The sequence below is a fragment of the Perca flavescens genome, chromosome 10 (genome assembly GCF_004354835.1).
Source record: "Perca flavescens isolate YP-PL-M2 chromosome 10, PFLA_1.0, whole genome shotgun sequence".
NCBI classification, from domain to species: domain Eukaryota; kingdom Metazoa; phylum Chordata; class Actinopteri; order Perciformes; family Percidae; genus Perca; species Perca flavescens.
In genome coordinates, this window is record NC_041340.1 from 9,188,507 (window position 1) to 9,202,756 (window position 14,250).

At 45.2% G+C, this 14,250-nt stretch overlaps 1 protein-coding gene across 2 annotated transcripts in view; it reads right to left on the reverse strand.

Annotated features, from left to right (window-relative positions):
* The window catches only part of rxfp1 (relaxin family peptide receptor 1), a 72,452-nt gene that overhangs the window by 19,333 nt on the left and 38,869 nt on the right, over positions 1–14,250 (reverse strand). For both annotated transcript variants that reach the window (XM_028589450.1, XM_028589449.1), the window contains exon 4: positions 2,037–2,142. In XM_028589450.1, the coding sequence (XP_028445251.1) occupies positions 2,037–2,142 (106 nt within the window). The remainder of the gene's footprint in view (positions 1–2,036; positions 2,143–14,250) is intronic.

Genomic DNA, 14,250 nt, shown 5'->3' on the forward strand with positions numbered 1-14,250 from the left:
ACACACAGATCACGTTGGTCTTGTCAATGGAACCATTTGGCAACTTTATAAAAGTTAACTTTCCATTCAGAATCTTATTGGCATCCATTTCGGCGTCTCGCGCTCGCCATCCACTCAAAATGTAACGTTAGCCTACTACTCTTTGGCCGGCTCGCAAGCCCAAACAAGTGTGTGCGGTGTGCCTGTTGTTTTGTTTCCGGTCCAGCTAGATCTGGTGTGGTGTTGTAGTTTTTCTAACGTTACTAGTTGTTGCAACAGCGTGTGAAAAAAACTACAAAGTTTTCTAGGCCAAAAAGAACGTTAATCTCGCGATAAAAAAATTGACGCCGTTAAAATGGGTTTGCGTTAACGCCGTTAACAACACGTTTAACTAACAGCACTACCATAAACATGACAAACTATCATCCCCTGGCCTTTATAATTCCATTTCATCATCTCAAAGTGACTCGGTTGATGAACACGTAGATTGAGCTGTTGATTCCAAAGCTTTTAACGGATTAAAGGCTGATTAAAGGCTCATCCACTCACACACTCGTCATGTCAAGCATTTGAAAGAGGTCAATTTTGGGACATTGTAAGAGTTTCTTAATGTTAATACTGTCTCCTTGGGCTGGCTGCTCTTTAACACTGTATGTGTTGGTCGACAGTCAGACGACTCTGGTCCATGTCTGTGCAACACTTAATGTACACTGAGGAGTATTGCTTATGCTTCTCCTACCAAAACACATTTAATGTATTACATTTTTACTTTATTGATCCCCAGGGGTGAAATTACAATTTTTTTCACTCTTTTGCACACTACACACAGGCCTGAAACACACACACATGCTCAGGTCCTATACATGCACAAATGGAGGAAGACAGTGACAGCATAATGGTATTTAAAATAAAGGTGTTGTATTTGCACAGAACTAAAAACTGAAGTCCTCTGATAACAAACTGGTCCTGCGGGCCAATACCATTATGTGTAAACAGAACAGTGCATTGTGAAGCAGTTATAACTAAACTAAATGTTTATTATTGTTTTATTTTTTATTTTAATGTTTCTAATTCACATAACACAGTGATTTAAGTCATTAATTTCACTTTGGTACTTCCAAGTTCTTCAAGTTTGTCCTGAAGAAATCCCTCTATTGGAAAAGAAGTTATGTTTTTACAATTCTAGTACTACCACCATTTTTTTGTGTGGAAACATAAAAGCACATCAGTTACGGTACAATAAACGGAACTAGCTACATATTTCCAAGAGGATAAAACATATTGGTGACTCTGTGACCTTTCCCGTTGAGCCACAATCATGGCAAACTTTCAAATTTCATTTTATCACATTTGTGGCTCCAAAAAGGAGAAAGACTCCTGATTCTTTAGAGCCCAGCACAAATCCCCCTAGATCACGATCAGGCCACAAATTGGCTACTTTTATATAGCTATTTTGTCATCTACCCCGAGTCATGTTGCCTTTGAAAGTGACAAATAACTACGTAGATTACCAGCCCTTGGTAGAAGTCTGAACTCTACTGAGTGCTCTTTTGTTCTAAATCGAAATTTAGATGGATGACAAAAGTTTCTTGCTTTGGTTAGCTGCATGGAGCAAATTATGCTGTGCCAATGACAAAGCATATAATGAGGACAGGCCAATCCCCAACACCAGGTAATTAATGTGTTCTTAAATAACACATAGTGACCGAAAAAGGGTAATATACTGTCATCAAACATTGACAAACTTTGCAAAAACTACAGGGTAATATGCCCTTATAGGTCTAATTCATGTTAAAATGTCTCAAAATAATACATTGAATTATATTGAATACATTGAATTATATACTATAGACACACACACACACACACACACACACACACATACACACACACTATATACACATATATATGTGGAGGGGTTGCATTAGTCACTACCACTACAGAATCATGTGAAATTCTGGCTCACTTGGTGTGACAGTCACAGCCAGCGATGAAGGCTTCCCGGGATTGATTTAGCTTTACAATAATGAAAAAATAAAAGGTTATTTTCTACTCACATCATGGTGACATTTATCGCCACCACTGGGATGTCTTGAAGCTGTGTGCTGTCACAGTCCAGCTCCAGGTCTCGGCATTGGCAGAGCTCAGGAATAGCACCCAGCACTGGAGAGATTGAGGGGAGAGGGACATTGGAGGATATGTCAATCAACTGGTCATACTGTGCCAAAAGTGTCAACACTTGAGCTGTTTGGAAGAACTGGAACGCAGTCCTGCTGGAAGAGAATGTCAGTCCTGTGCTGAAAGCAGCAGAGAAAAAAGTAAAGCAACATTGATTAAGAGTGACTTGGAGGATGATCACAGGTTGGCAATATTTAATAAAAGAACTAGGTTTCTCAAGATTGATTGTTAAATATTCCTGGGTTAAGCAAGTTTTAATTATATTTAATTAAATCCCAGTTTGGATATGCAAGATGAGTAGAAATGGAGCAGCTTGTTTAACTTTGGCATTTCTGGCTCCAATGTAAGCAAATTGTGACACATCAGAATTAGTCACAGGTGGAAGATAATGAAAGACTCCCCTTTGATATGCAAACCTAGTTTCAATATACAGAGATTATTACACATTTAAGACAAATTATTTCAGGTAAGACAAGGTCTAGTAACTCTGAAAGTGACTCATTACAAATGTTGTGCTCCAGGTATGCCTAGTCAAATACATCCAATTTGCACTGTCTCCTAACACTTAGAGATATACCAACACATTCTCATGAATGAAACTACAGAAAGTAATATAAATAAAGTAAAGTAAATAATCCAGCAGTTTTAGGCAGTCATGATGCCATTTTTGTTTTTAAATCTCTGCAGCAGGGGCATCACACTTTGGAAGTGCTCTAAAGTACCATAATGTTCTTTTGAGTTGCTCATTAGGCCTTATTTCATCTTAATATATTTCACGAGACAAAAACGATCCTATATTTATGTGTCTTGAGTTCTGCATTGTGTATCTGCTGATGGGAGTACAGCTTTGCTACACTTAATTTGAATGATTGTATGAAAATAAAGTATGCCATTTAGGCACTACTTTTATGGGCACCCATAGTGGACATAAATGCTTAACTCTAACATTTTTATTGTAATACAGGGCCACACAAAAGCTCATAAATCATCACTCAATACAATATTATGAAAGCTCCTGGAAATAACAATAGAAAAGTGTAAGTCCTTGTAACTACATAATGATGCTGTTTCAATTTGAACTCATTTACAAAATCATCTTGCTCTTTAGGTTTCATAGTTGTGCAAGGATTCTGCTGCCATGTTGTTGGACATCTACTGCAGCTCTGTGAAAAGAAAATAACAAAAAGGAAAATAGCAACATGCGTTTGTACAAATACAACATCAGCATTCAATGTTGCAGTGCCAGTTTAAGGTAATTTGAAATTCTGCAAATGAATTTATTTTTTGGCTTTTATAAACAGTAGTTGACACGCATTGTGCTGCCATGTTGTTGCATATCTACTTCAGCTTTTCATAAAATAACAAAATGGTAGGGAAAGCATATCAAGGTTAGAAAATAGGAACGTGCTTGTACACATCTTACAAATCATACAGCCATGATAGTGCATCTCTTCAGTATGTATCTGACAAGAACATCTTTCAGCCTTAAAATATACAGTATGTTATGTGAGTTCGACATTAAAAGAAGATAAGAGATAAAAAGTGAGTGCAGAGGTCTCTGCTGAGGCCCACAACTGTAGTTTACAGTACTGCCTTTTAGTGTAAGGACAAAAAGGAATTTAGGAAAACATCATTTAGAAATCCCCTCCATGAATAGCGACATATCTGTTGTGGAGGAGGTGTTGTTAGGGGCACAAGCTCTGGGTCAGGTCACCCAAATTGGTCCAAGTGAGCCAGATTAAGTGCAATTGAAAGACCCCTCCAAATCAGCTTTGATGATGTTTTCTCTGATGAAGGAAAACCTGGACCTCCTCCTGAAACTAGGCCTGTACATATATTTAAATCCAGGTTTTTCGTGTAGACAAACTGCCATTACGGCAGTGGCCTCTTACTTATTAAACCAATGTATTGAAATGTTTGTAGCGGATTTCCCTTTTTAAGGCCTTTTGCCGGTAAATCTGTCCACGAAAATGGTTTGAAAATAAAGTCAATAAATGCCATTCAAATATAGGTTATAATCTACAAAATTTATAAAAAGTCCAGTTTTCACAGAGGGCTAGATGCCTCTTCTGTTCTGTGGCTTTTGGAACTGGAGACTCACAACATAGTGAAAGCCACAAGCTTTTCCTGCATGAAACCAATTTTTCTTTCAGAAATCTCCACTGAATCCTCATGTTTTAAGGCCGACATCGGAACGACCAGGATCTGCTACAGACCGAGCGATCTGCCCATGGTGTACCGCCATTCGCATACCTCTTGCTTGATTGGTACTACATTCCACTTTTACAGTATTAGGGGTTTCAGATTTGTATTAAATGATGCCTTTCCTCTGATTATAATTCAAGAAATCCTAGCACCTTCACATTGAGACTATGGCAGATGTAATTTTTTTCCCCCAATGCCTGATTCACAACAAATTTCAGACTGGTGCTGTGAGATTGAAAATCTTCCACATTCACACAGACCACCTTCATCTATAACTTAAGAAACAGAAAGAAGAAAGGGACAACATGGGGCTGCAGCCATGTGGCCTCAGCATCTGCCTCACCACATGCAAGGATTGGTGCTGGAGTCTCGTCAAGTCGGGGAGCAGGGGAAGAGAATGCCTTGACAAATTGATGTCTGGCTCTGTAAACTGGCTATAGCGACAGGAAAGGTCACCTTCTGTATTTATAGTAGCCAGAAAGAGCAACCAGAAGTTAAGAGATGGAAAAAACGTAACATGGGTGGGTCACATAAGCACAATAATATAGTATTTTGGTAGATTGCAGGGAGAGATGAGGGGAGTGGTAATTGAAGGAAGGTATTGTGCGGCCTGTTGGCTCCACCCCTGAGCCTTATATGGACTTCCTCTTCCTACAAGGAGAGGCTGGGATTAATTAGGTGAGGGAAAAGGGGAAGCAGGTATTTGAACGGGGAATAAAAAGAACCAGAGAGAAAAAGGAGGGGAGCTGAGTGAGACAGAGTGGTGGAAAGTACTGAGAAGTGAACTGAACTAAAACTGTGTGACTAAGTGACGTGACCTGGACTGGCTGATTATACCCCCTCTGTGTACCGAACTGTTCTGGATGAGGACCCTTTTATGGATTACCTGTGGATAAAAGACGACCAGAATGGATTGTGGACAGTGAAGCAGTGGACGATGAAGTAGTGTGGAAATTCCCCTCCTACGCTGTAACTTATCCTTAATAAACTTTTCAACTATTTTCAACTGTACTCCTGGTGCCGGCTTGTCTTATTGAACTAGTGACGTGGACACCCACACCCCTGGGCTTGCCACAGTATATACAATGCACATACTGTACTCTACTGTTAGATTAGTGGGAGAGTCGAGAAACGTGAGCTGAATTCAGAAGAATGTTTTTAACTGAGAGCACAAAATTCATAAAATGGCCTCTAACTTGTTTGAGTTTCCATGTTTGGGAATTTGTTATTTAATTTCCAGATGGCAAATTAAATATTTAATTATGTCAACAATTAGGCCATGCACACATTATTCATCTTTACAAAGATCAATTCTGACAAACCAAAGGCCAATTAAATTTACAACTGTCAAATATAATGTATCTAATCGAAAGTACCTGACAAGCAGCATTAACAGACAGTAAATTGATTATTTCACTGCATTTAACTTTCTAAACAAGACATGATTGTGTTCAGTGGTGGAAGAAGTATTCCAATCCTTTACTTAAGTAAAAGTACTAATACCACACTGAAAAAATACTCCGTTACAAGTTAATGTCTCACATTGAAAATGTTACTCTTCATTCTAGCATATTTTTGGGCCCTCCTCACATGAGGGTCCCTGGGTACTCAGTCCCCTTTTCCCCCCAGTCCGATGCCCCTGAGTATCTTCAGGAAAATATACTTGATGTATGTACTTAAAAACTGGAATTGATCAAAAAAGTTCAAAAAGTCATTTCAGCTTGACCAGTAAGCTGTTATATTGTTTAGTAGTTTAATTTATAATAAAACATTGTATTTTATAAACTACATGTGTTTTGTGTGCAAAAATCTTAATTTGAAAAGTAACTAGTAACTTAAGCTAACTGTCATGCCACTTGAAAATGTGTTCTACTTTGTTTCAGCAGTTCAGTATGGTTTGTTTATCTTTGTAACCATAGTAACGTAGTACCAGTGCATGTTGGGAAACAGGAAGTAAAATTGCCATGCGAGTAATCAGCTACAGGAATGTGTGAGCTCTACCAGCTGTCAGTGTCTGAGTCGCTTTTCCTTCTTCCTTTTTGCTAAGGCAACGTCTGTAAGTATTTCTCAGTATTTCTTGATTTTCGGATTTCCTGCGGTCAGTGAACTCACCTTTCCACTTTCTGTGACGGACGTGCATTCCCATTGATGAAAAACGTAAACACACTTGCAAAGCATCATGGGAGATTTATACTAGACGGCAGCACCCTGTAACAGAGACCCAGCTGAAGAAATGACCGAAAACGTGATAAATTATGGACATCGAGTTGATAAATCTTGGATGTAAGTGTTTGGATTTATTGCTGAACAACTCCGAAAAGACGCACGCGTTCCAGGCTGGATAGAAAGCTTTCTGTGAAGGCTACGAAGACAAAAAAAGACATCCCTGTAATCGTTAGCTTCTTAGCTATTAGCAGTTGAAGTTGGCTAGAAGCTAGCGCCAGAAATGACCGAAAACGAGATAAATTACGGATATCAAGTGGATAAATCTTGGATGTAAGAGTGTGGATTTATTGCTGAACAACTCCGTAAAGAGGCACAACTTCCAGGCTGGATATAAAACCTTCTGTAAAGGCTAAAAAGACACCAAAGACACGTTTGCGATGCCTAGCGTCTTAGCTTGTAGCAGAAAAAAACGGTAAGCAGCTACATTAAACTGTTATGAAATTATCTAAATATTAATCGGAGGTGCCGTGGCTAGATCGTGCACGAAGTATCTGGGAAAAGAGTCAGCAGAACAAGTAAGAAGAATAAAAACAGTCAACATTAAGGACCCAGCAACTGGACTGCACATGGCATGGGGGCGCCTGGATGAAATATATGGCTCGCCAGAGGCCGTCGAACAGGCTCTGTTCAACAAACTAGAAAACTTTCCAAAAGTCACAACAAAGGATCCATAGAGACTCAGGGATCTAGCCGACCTGTTGTCAGAGCTACAAGCCGCCAAGGAAGATGGATACCTTGCAGGCTTGTCGTACTTGGATACCTCCAGAGGAATTAAGCCTATCATTGAGAAACTCCCATACAACTTACAAGAAAAGTGGCTTTACTTTGGTACAAGCTACAAACAGAAACACTTTGTTAACTTCCCACCTTTCTCCATGTTGGTAAACTTCATCGCCACGGAGGCAAGAGCTCGCACTGACCCAAGCTTTAACCTCTTCATGCAAGCCCCAGCAGAGAGAAAGAGTAAGTGGGAGAGGCCTACAAAGACATCCATATATGTTCACAAGACGCAGGTCTCAGGGACTGCTAAGGCAGAGTGTAGAGAAGGTATGGAACGAATCGATCCAAATAAACATTGTCCTCTGCATAAGAAGCCCCAACCTCTGAGGAAATGCAGAGGCTTCCGTGAGAAGAGCATAAATGATCGCAAACAGCTTCTGAAAGAGCATTACATCTGCTTTCGCTGTTGCTCCTCTACAGAGCATCTCGCAAAGAACTGCACCGCTGAGATAAAATGTACAGAGTATGAGAGCACTGCTCATGTGACAGCGCTTCACCCCTGCCCACCTACCTGGAAATCTAAGTCGTCCCCTTCCACTTCAGAGGATGGCGGGGAGGAGGACAGAGCAGACATCCAGGAGGTCAAGTCGACGTGCACACAAGTATGTGGTGAAGGACTGAGTGCCAGAGCATGTGCTAAGATTTGCCTCGTCAGCGTGTTCCCAAACGGATGCAGGGAGAAGTCCAAGAGAATGTACGCCATGCTGGACGAGCAGAGCAATCGCTCCCTGGCACGGTCGGAGTTCTTCGAGGTTTTTAAGATCTCCAGAGGTTCTTACTCATATACCCTCAAGACCTGTGCAGGTCATTCAGAGACAGCGGGGAGGAGAGCCAGCGGTTACACTGTGGAGCCAGTGGACAAGAAAGTAAGCATTCCTCTGCCTACACTCCTCAAGTGCAACCAAATCCCTAACGTTCGCGCCGAGATTCCTACGCCAGAAGCAGCCTACCATCATGCCCACCTGAAGCGCATCGCCGACAAGATTCCGCCTCTGGATCCGGACGCCAAAATACTCCTCTTACTGGGCAGAGACATCTTACGGGCGCACAAGGTCCGAGAGCAGATAAGTGGCCCAGGAGATGCACCGTTTGCTCAAAGGCTTGACCTGGGATGGGTCATCGTCGGTGATGTGTGCCTTGGAGGTGCTCACAGACCACTTGAGGTGAGGAGTTACAAAACAGCCATCTTAGAGAATGGTCGTACGAGTCATCTTCAGCCATGCGACAACCAGATCAGAGTGAAAGAGTTGTTTGGTCAGGTGCCTAAACATCAACATCATCCAGCACTAACCTCCAACCGTGGCTCAATGATGCTCAGTGTAGACTGCTTGGGGCAGACTGTCTTCGCTTGTACTCCCGACGACCACAGAGTCGCTCCATCCATGGAGGATCTAGAGTTTCTGAAGATAATGGAAGCTGAGTGCTACCAGGACAGCTCCAAAAGTTGGGTTGCACCTCTACCCTTTCGGTCACCGAGACAGCGGCTGCCTAACAACAGGAAACAGGCTTTTGACCGCCTTGTCTCACTACGGCGCTCATTGGAAAAACGACCACAGATGAAAGCTGATTTCCTAGAATTTATGGAGAAGATGCTCAAGATGCTCTGTGTCTTTGCAGACGCATCAGTCAAGGCAAGAGCAGCCGTAGCCTACATCAAGGTGACAAACCACCAAGAACAGACTGAGATTGGCTTTGTCTTTGGAAAGGCAAAGTTAGCCCCCAGCCTGGCTTGACTATCCCGAGACTTGAGCTCTGTGCAGCCGTACTCACCGTCGAGATCGCCGAGATGGTAGTCACAGAGATGGACACAACATTCGACAACATCACATACTACACAGATAGCAAGGTTGTATTGGGATACATCCAGAACCAATCAAGGAGATTCTATGTCTACGTACACAACAGGATCCAACGTATCCATCAATCACCTTATTCCGGCCAGTGGAAGTACGTTCCAACGCACCTCAACCCAGCTGACATTGGGTCAAGAACTGTGACACCAGCCTTGCTTAGCAGCACAACTTGGCTAAAAGGACCAGCCTTTCTACAGGATGCGTCTTCGCATTCACCTGAGCTTCAAGAGACTTATAACCTTAATGACCCCGACACTGACTCTGAAGTGCGTCCCCAGGTGGTGACAAATCTCACACATGTTACCAGAGATGTGGTACACCCACAATGCTTCGAACGTTTCTCCATGTTCAGCACTCTCCTCACAGCCATAGCGCACCTCATCCACGTGGCTCGTTCCTTTGCCCACTCCACTCAGAATGAATGTCAGGGGTGGCACATCTGTCGCTCTACAGAGGAAGAGTTGCTGAGGGCCAAAGTGTGTATTGTGAAGAGTGTCCAGAATGAGTGCTATACAGAAGAACTTAAGTGTATCAACTCAGGATCCAACATCCCTTCTTCCAGCAGCCTGTGGAAATTGCACCCCACCATGGACCAAGATCAACTTCTTAGAGTGGGAGGTCGGATTGGACAGTCAGATCTGAGCATGAACGAGACTCAACCCATCATCATTCCTGGCCGGCATCGTCTTGCAACCCTGCTTGTGTCTCACTATCATAAAGCAGTGAAACACCAAGGAAGACATCTTAATGAAGGTGCCATTTGAGCGGCAGGGTTCTGGCTGGTGGGAGCTAAACGCTGCATTAGCAGTCTGCTTCACAGATGTATTACTTGTAGAAGACTGAGAGGAAAGACCAAACATCAGCAGATGGCAGCTCTGCCGGCAGAACGACTACAAGTAGCACCTCCCTTCACCTACGTAGGTGTGGACGTCTTTGGACCATGGGACATCGTCTCACGCCGCACAAGAGGAGGAGTCTCCAACTCTAAACGATGGGCTGTGATATTCTCATGCATGTGCTCAAAGGCAGTTCACATCGAGGTTATTGAAGCAATGAGCACCAGCAGCTTTATCAACGCCTTGAGGAGGTTCTTTGCAGTCAGGGGCCCTGCAAAGCAGATCCGCTCTGACTGCGGAACTAACTTCATCGGCGCCTCTCGTGAACTAGAGATGGACAAGACCAATCCAGGCTTCAACAGTGTGGAGGAGTACCTGGACACACAGAGCTGCACCTGGGTATTCAATCCGCCCCACGCGTCTCATATGGGTGGCGTGTGGGAACGAATGATTGGTATTGCCCGCCGTATTTTGGACTGCATGCTGCTTGAGGAGAGGAGGTCTCACCTGACACACGAGGTTCTGACCACACTCATGGCCGAGGTAGCTGCAACCATGAATGCTAGACCGCTCATCCCAGTGTCATTGGATCTGGAATCACCTCTCATCCTCACCCCAGCAATGCTCCTGACTCTCAAGACAGGCTCTGCACCTCCTCCTCCGTCAGGAAGCTTTCAGGAAGCGCATCTCGTCAGAGAGGAGTGGAAGCGGGTTCAGGGCCTAGCAGACATGTTTTGGAACAGATGGAAACATGAATACCTCAAAACATTGCAGCTTCGGCACAAGTGGCAAGGAAAAAGGCAGAACCTCCAAGAAGGAGACATAGTTCTCCTGAAAGACAATCAGGCAAAGAGAAATCAATGGCCTAAGGGCATCATCGCAAAAACCTTTCCAGGAGAAGATGGATTGGTCCGGAAGGTTCAAGTGGAAGTTGTCAAGGATGGAACCAGAAAGACTTTTTCTCAGCCCATTACAGAAGTGGTTCTGCTTCTCTCTCCAAAGACTGATTCTGTTAATTAATGTGGGCTCTTTAAAAGACCCCAAGCGGGGAGTGTCATGCCACTTGAAAATGTGTTCTACTTTGTTTCAGCAGTTCAGTATGGTTTGTTTATCTTTGTAACCATAGTAACGTAGTACCAGTGCATGTTGGGAAACAGGAAGTAAAATTGCCATGCGGTAATCAGCTACAGGAATGTGTGAGCTCTACCAGCTGTCAGTTTGAGTCGCTTTTCCTTCTCCCTTTTTGCTAAGTCAACGTCTGTAAGTATTTCTCATTGTGTAACATTAGGTTACTGCTGATTTTAATTTAGTAAGATTATTGAGACGGCTAAGAAGCTAATTTGTTTGTGCTAGGCTAAGTTAGCTTTATGTTTATTACTGCTGGTTGTTTTTACTAGCTTGATTGTGTTTGTCATATAGGCTACACTGCTATGTTAGCTAGGCGGTACTATTTACACTGTTGATGTGTATTTGGGTTTAATTAATAATATAGACATATCATTGTACTGTGAAGGTCAGGGGCCTCGACGGACCAGACCCGGGCGGCAGACGCTGGCTCTGGGGACGTGGAACGTCACCTCTCTGTGGGGGAAGGAGCCGGAACTGGTGCGGGAGGTGGAGCGCTACCGGTTAGATCTGGTGGGGCTTACCTCTACGCACAGTCTCGGTTCTGGAACCATACTCCTGGATAGGGGTTGGACTCTTTTCTTCTCCGGAGTTGCCCAGGGTGTGAGGCGCCGGGCGGGTGTGGGGATACTCACAAGCCCCGGCTGCGCCGCTGTGTTGGAGTTTACCCCGGTGGACGAGAGGGTCGCCTCCCCACGCCTGCGGGTTGTGGGGGAAAACTCTGACTGTTGTTTGTGCATATGCACCAAACAGGAGTTCGGAGTATTCGGCCTTCTTGGAGACCTTGACTGGAGTCCTGCATGGGGCTCCAGTGGGGGACTCCATTGTTCTGCTGGGGGACTTCAACGCACACGTGGGCAATGATGGAGACACCTGAGAGGCGTGATTGGGAGGAACGGCCTCCCTGATCTAAACCAGAGTGGTTGTTTGTTGTTGGACTTCTGTGCTAGTCATGGATTGTCTATAACGAACACCATGTTCGAACATAGGGATGCTCATAAGTGTACCTGGTACCAGAGCACCCTAGGCCGAAGGTCAATGATCGATTTCATAATCGTTTCATCTGATCTGAGGCCGTATGTTTTGGACACTCAGGTGAAGAGAGGGGCAGAGCTGTCAACCGATCACCATCTGGTGGTGAGTTGGGTCAGGGGTGGGGAAGACTCTGGACAGACCTGGTAAGCCCAAACGTGTAGTGCGGGTAAATTGGGAACGTCTGGAGGAGGCCCCTGTCCGACAGACTTTCAACTCACACCTCCGGGCGGAGCTTTTCGTGCATCCCTGTGGAGGCTGGGGCATTGAACCCGAGTGGACAATGTTCAAAGTTTCCATTGCTGAAGCTGCGGCGAGGAGCTGTGGTCTTAGGATCTTAGGTGCCTCAAGGGGCGGTAACCCACGAACACCGTGGTGGACACCAGTGGTCAGGGAAGCCGTCCGACTGAAGAAGGAGTCCTTCCGGGATATGTTATCTCGGAGGACTCGGAGGCGGTTGCAGGGTACCGAAGGGCCCGAAGGGCTGCAGCCTCTGCCGTGAAAGAGGCAAAGCAGCGGGTGTGGGAGAAGTTTGGAGAAGACATGGAGAAGGACTTTCGGTCGGCACCAAAGTGTTTCTGGAAAACTGTTCGCCACCTCAGGAGGGGGCGGGGAACCATCCAAGCTGTGTACAGTAAGGATGGGACACTGTTGACCTCCACTGAGGAGGTAATAGGGCGGTGGAAGGAGCACTTTGAGGAACTCCTGAATCCGACTAATCGCCCTCTATGTTAGAGGCAGAGCTGGAGGATAACGGGGGATTGTCGCCGATTTCCCAGGCGGAAGTCACTGATGTAGTCAAACAACTACACAGTGGCAAAGCCCCGGGATTGATGAGATCCGTCCAGAAATGCTCAAGGCTCTGGGTGTGGAGGGGCTGTCCTGGTTGACACGCCTCTTCAACATTGCGTGGAAGTCTGGGACGGTGCCAAAGGAGTGGCAGACTGGGGTGGTGGTTCCTCTTTTTAAAAAGGGGGACCAGAGGGTGTGTGCCAATTATAGGGGTATCACACTTCTCAGCCTCCCTGGTAAAGTCTACTCCAAGGTGCTGGAAAGGAGGGTTCGGCCGATAGTCGAACCTCGGGTTGAGGAGGAACAATGCGGATTCCGTCCTGGTCGTGGAACAACGGACCAGCTCTTCACTCGCAAGGATCCTGGAGGGAGCCTGGGAGTATGCCCAACCGGTCTACATGTGTTTTGTGGATTTGGAGAAGGCGTATGACCGGGTCCCCGGGAGATACTGTGGGAGGTGCTGCGGGAGTATGGGGTGAGGGGGTCTCTACTCAGGGCCATCCAATCTCTGTATGACCAAAGTGAGAGCTGTGTCCGGGTTCTCGGTAGTAAGTCGGACTCGTTTCAGGTGAGGGTTGGCCTCCGCCAGGGCTGCGCTTTGTCACCAATCCTGTTTGTAATATTTATGGACAGGATATCGAGGCGTAGTCGGGGTGGGGAGGGGTTGCAGTTTGGTGGGCTGGGGATCTCATCGCTGCTCTTTGCAGATGATGTGGTCCTGATGGCATCATCGGCCTGCGACCTTCAGCACTCACTGGATCGGTTCGCAACCGAGTGTGTGAAGCGGTTGGGATGAGGATCAGCACCTCTAAATCGGAGGCCATGGTTCTCAGCAGGAAACCGATGGAATGCCTTCTCCAGGTAGGGAATGAGTCCTTACCCCAAGTGAAGGAGTTCAAGTACCTTGGGGTTTTGTTCGCGAGTGAGGGGGACAATGGAGCGGGAGATTGGTCGGAGAATCGGCGCAGCGGGTGCGGTATTGCATTCAATCTATCGCACCGTTGTGACGAAAAGAGAGCTGAGCCAGAAGGCAAAGCTCTCGATCTACCCGTCAGTTTTCGTTCCTACCCTCACCTATGGTCATGAAGGCTGGGTCATGACCGAAAGAACGAGATCCAGGGTACAAGCGGCGAAATGGGTTTCCTCAGGAGGGTGGCTGGCGTCTCCCTTAGAGATAGGGTGAGAAGCTCAGTCATCCGTGAGGAGCTCGGAGTAGAGCCGCTGCTCCTTTGCGTCGAAAGGAG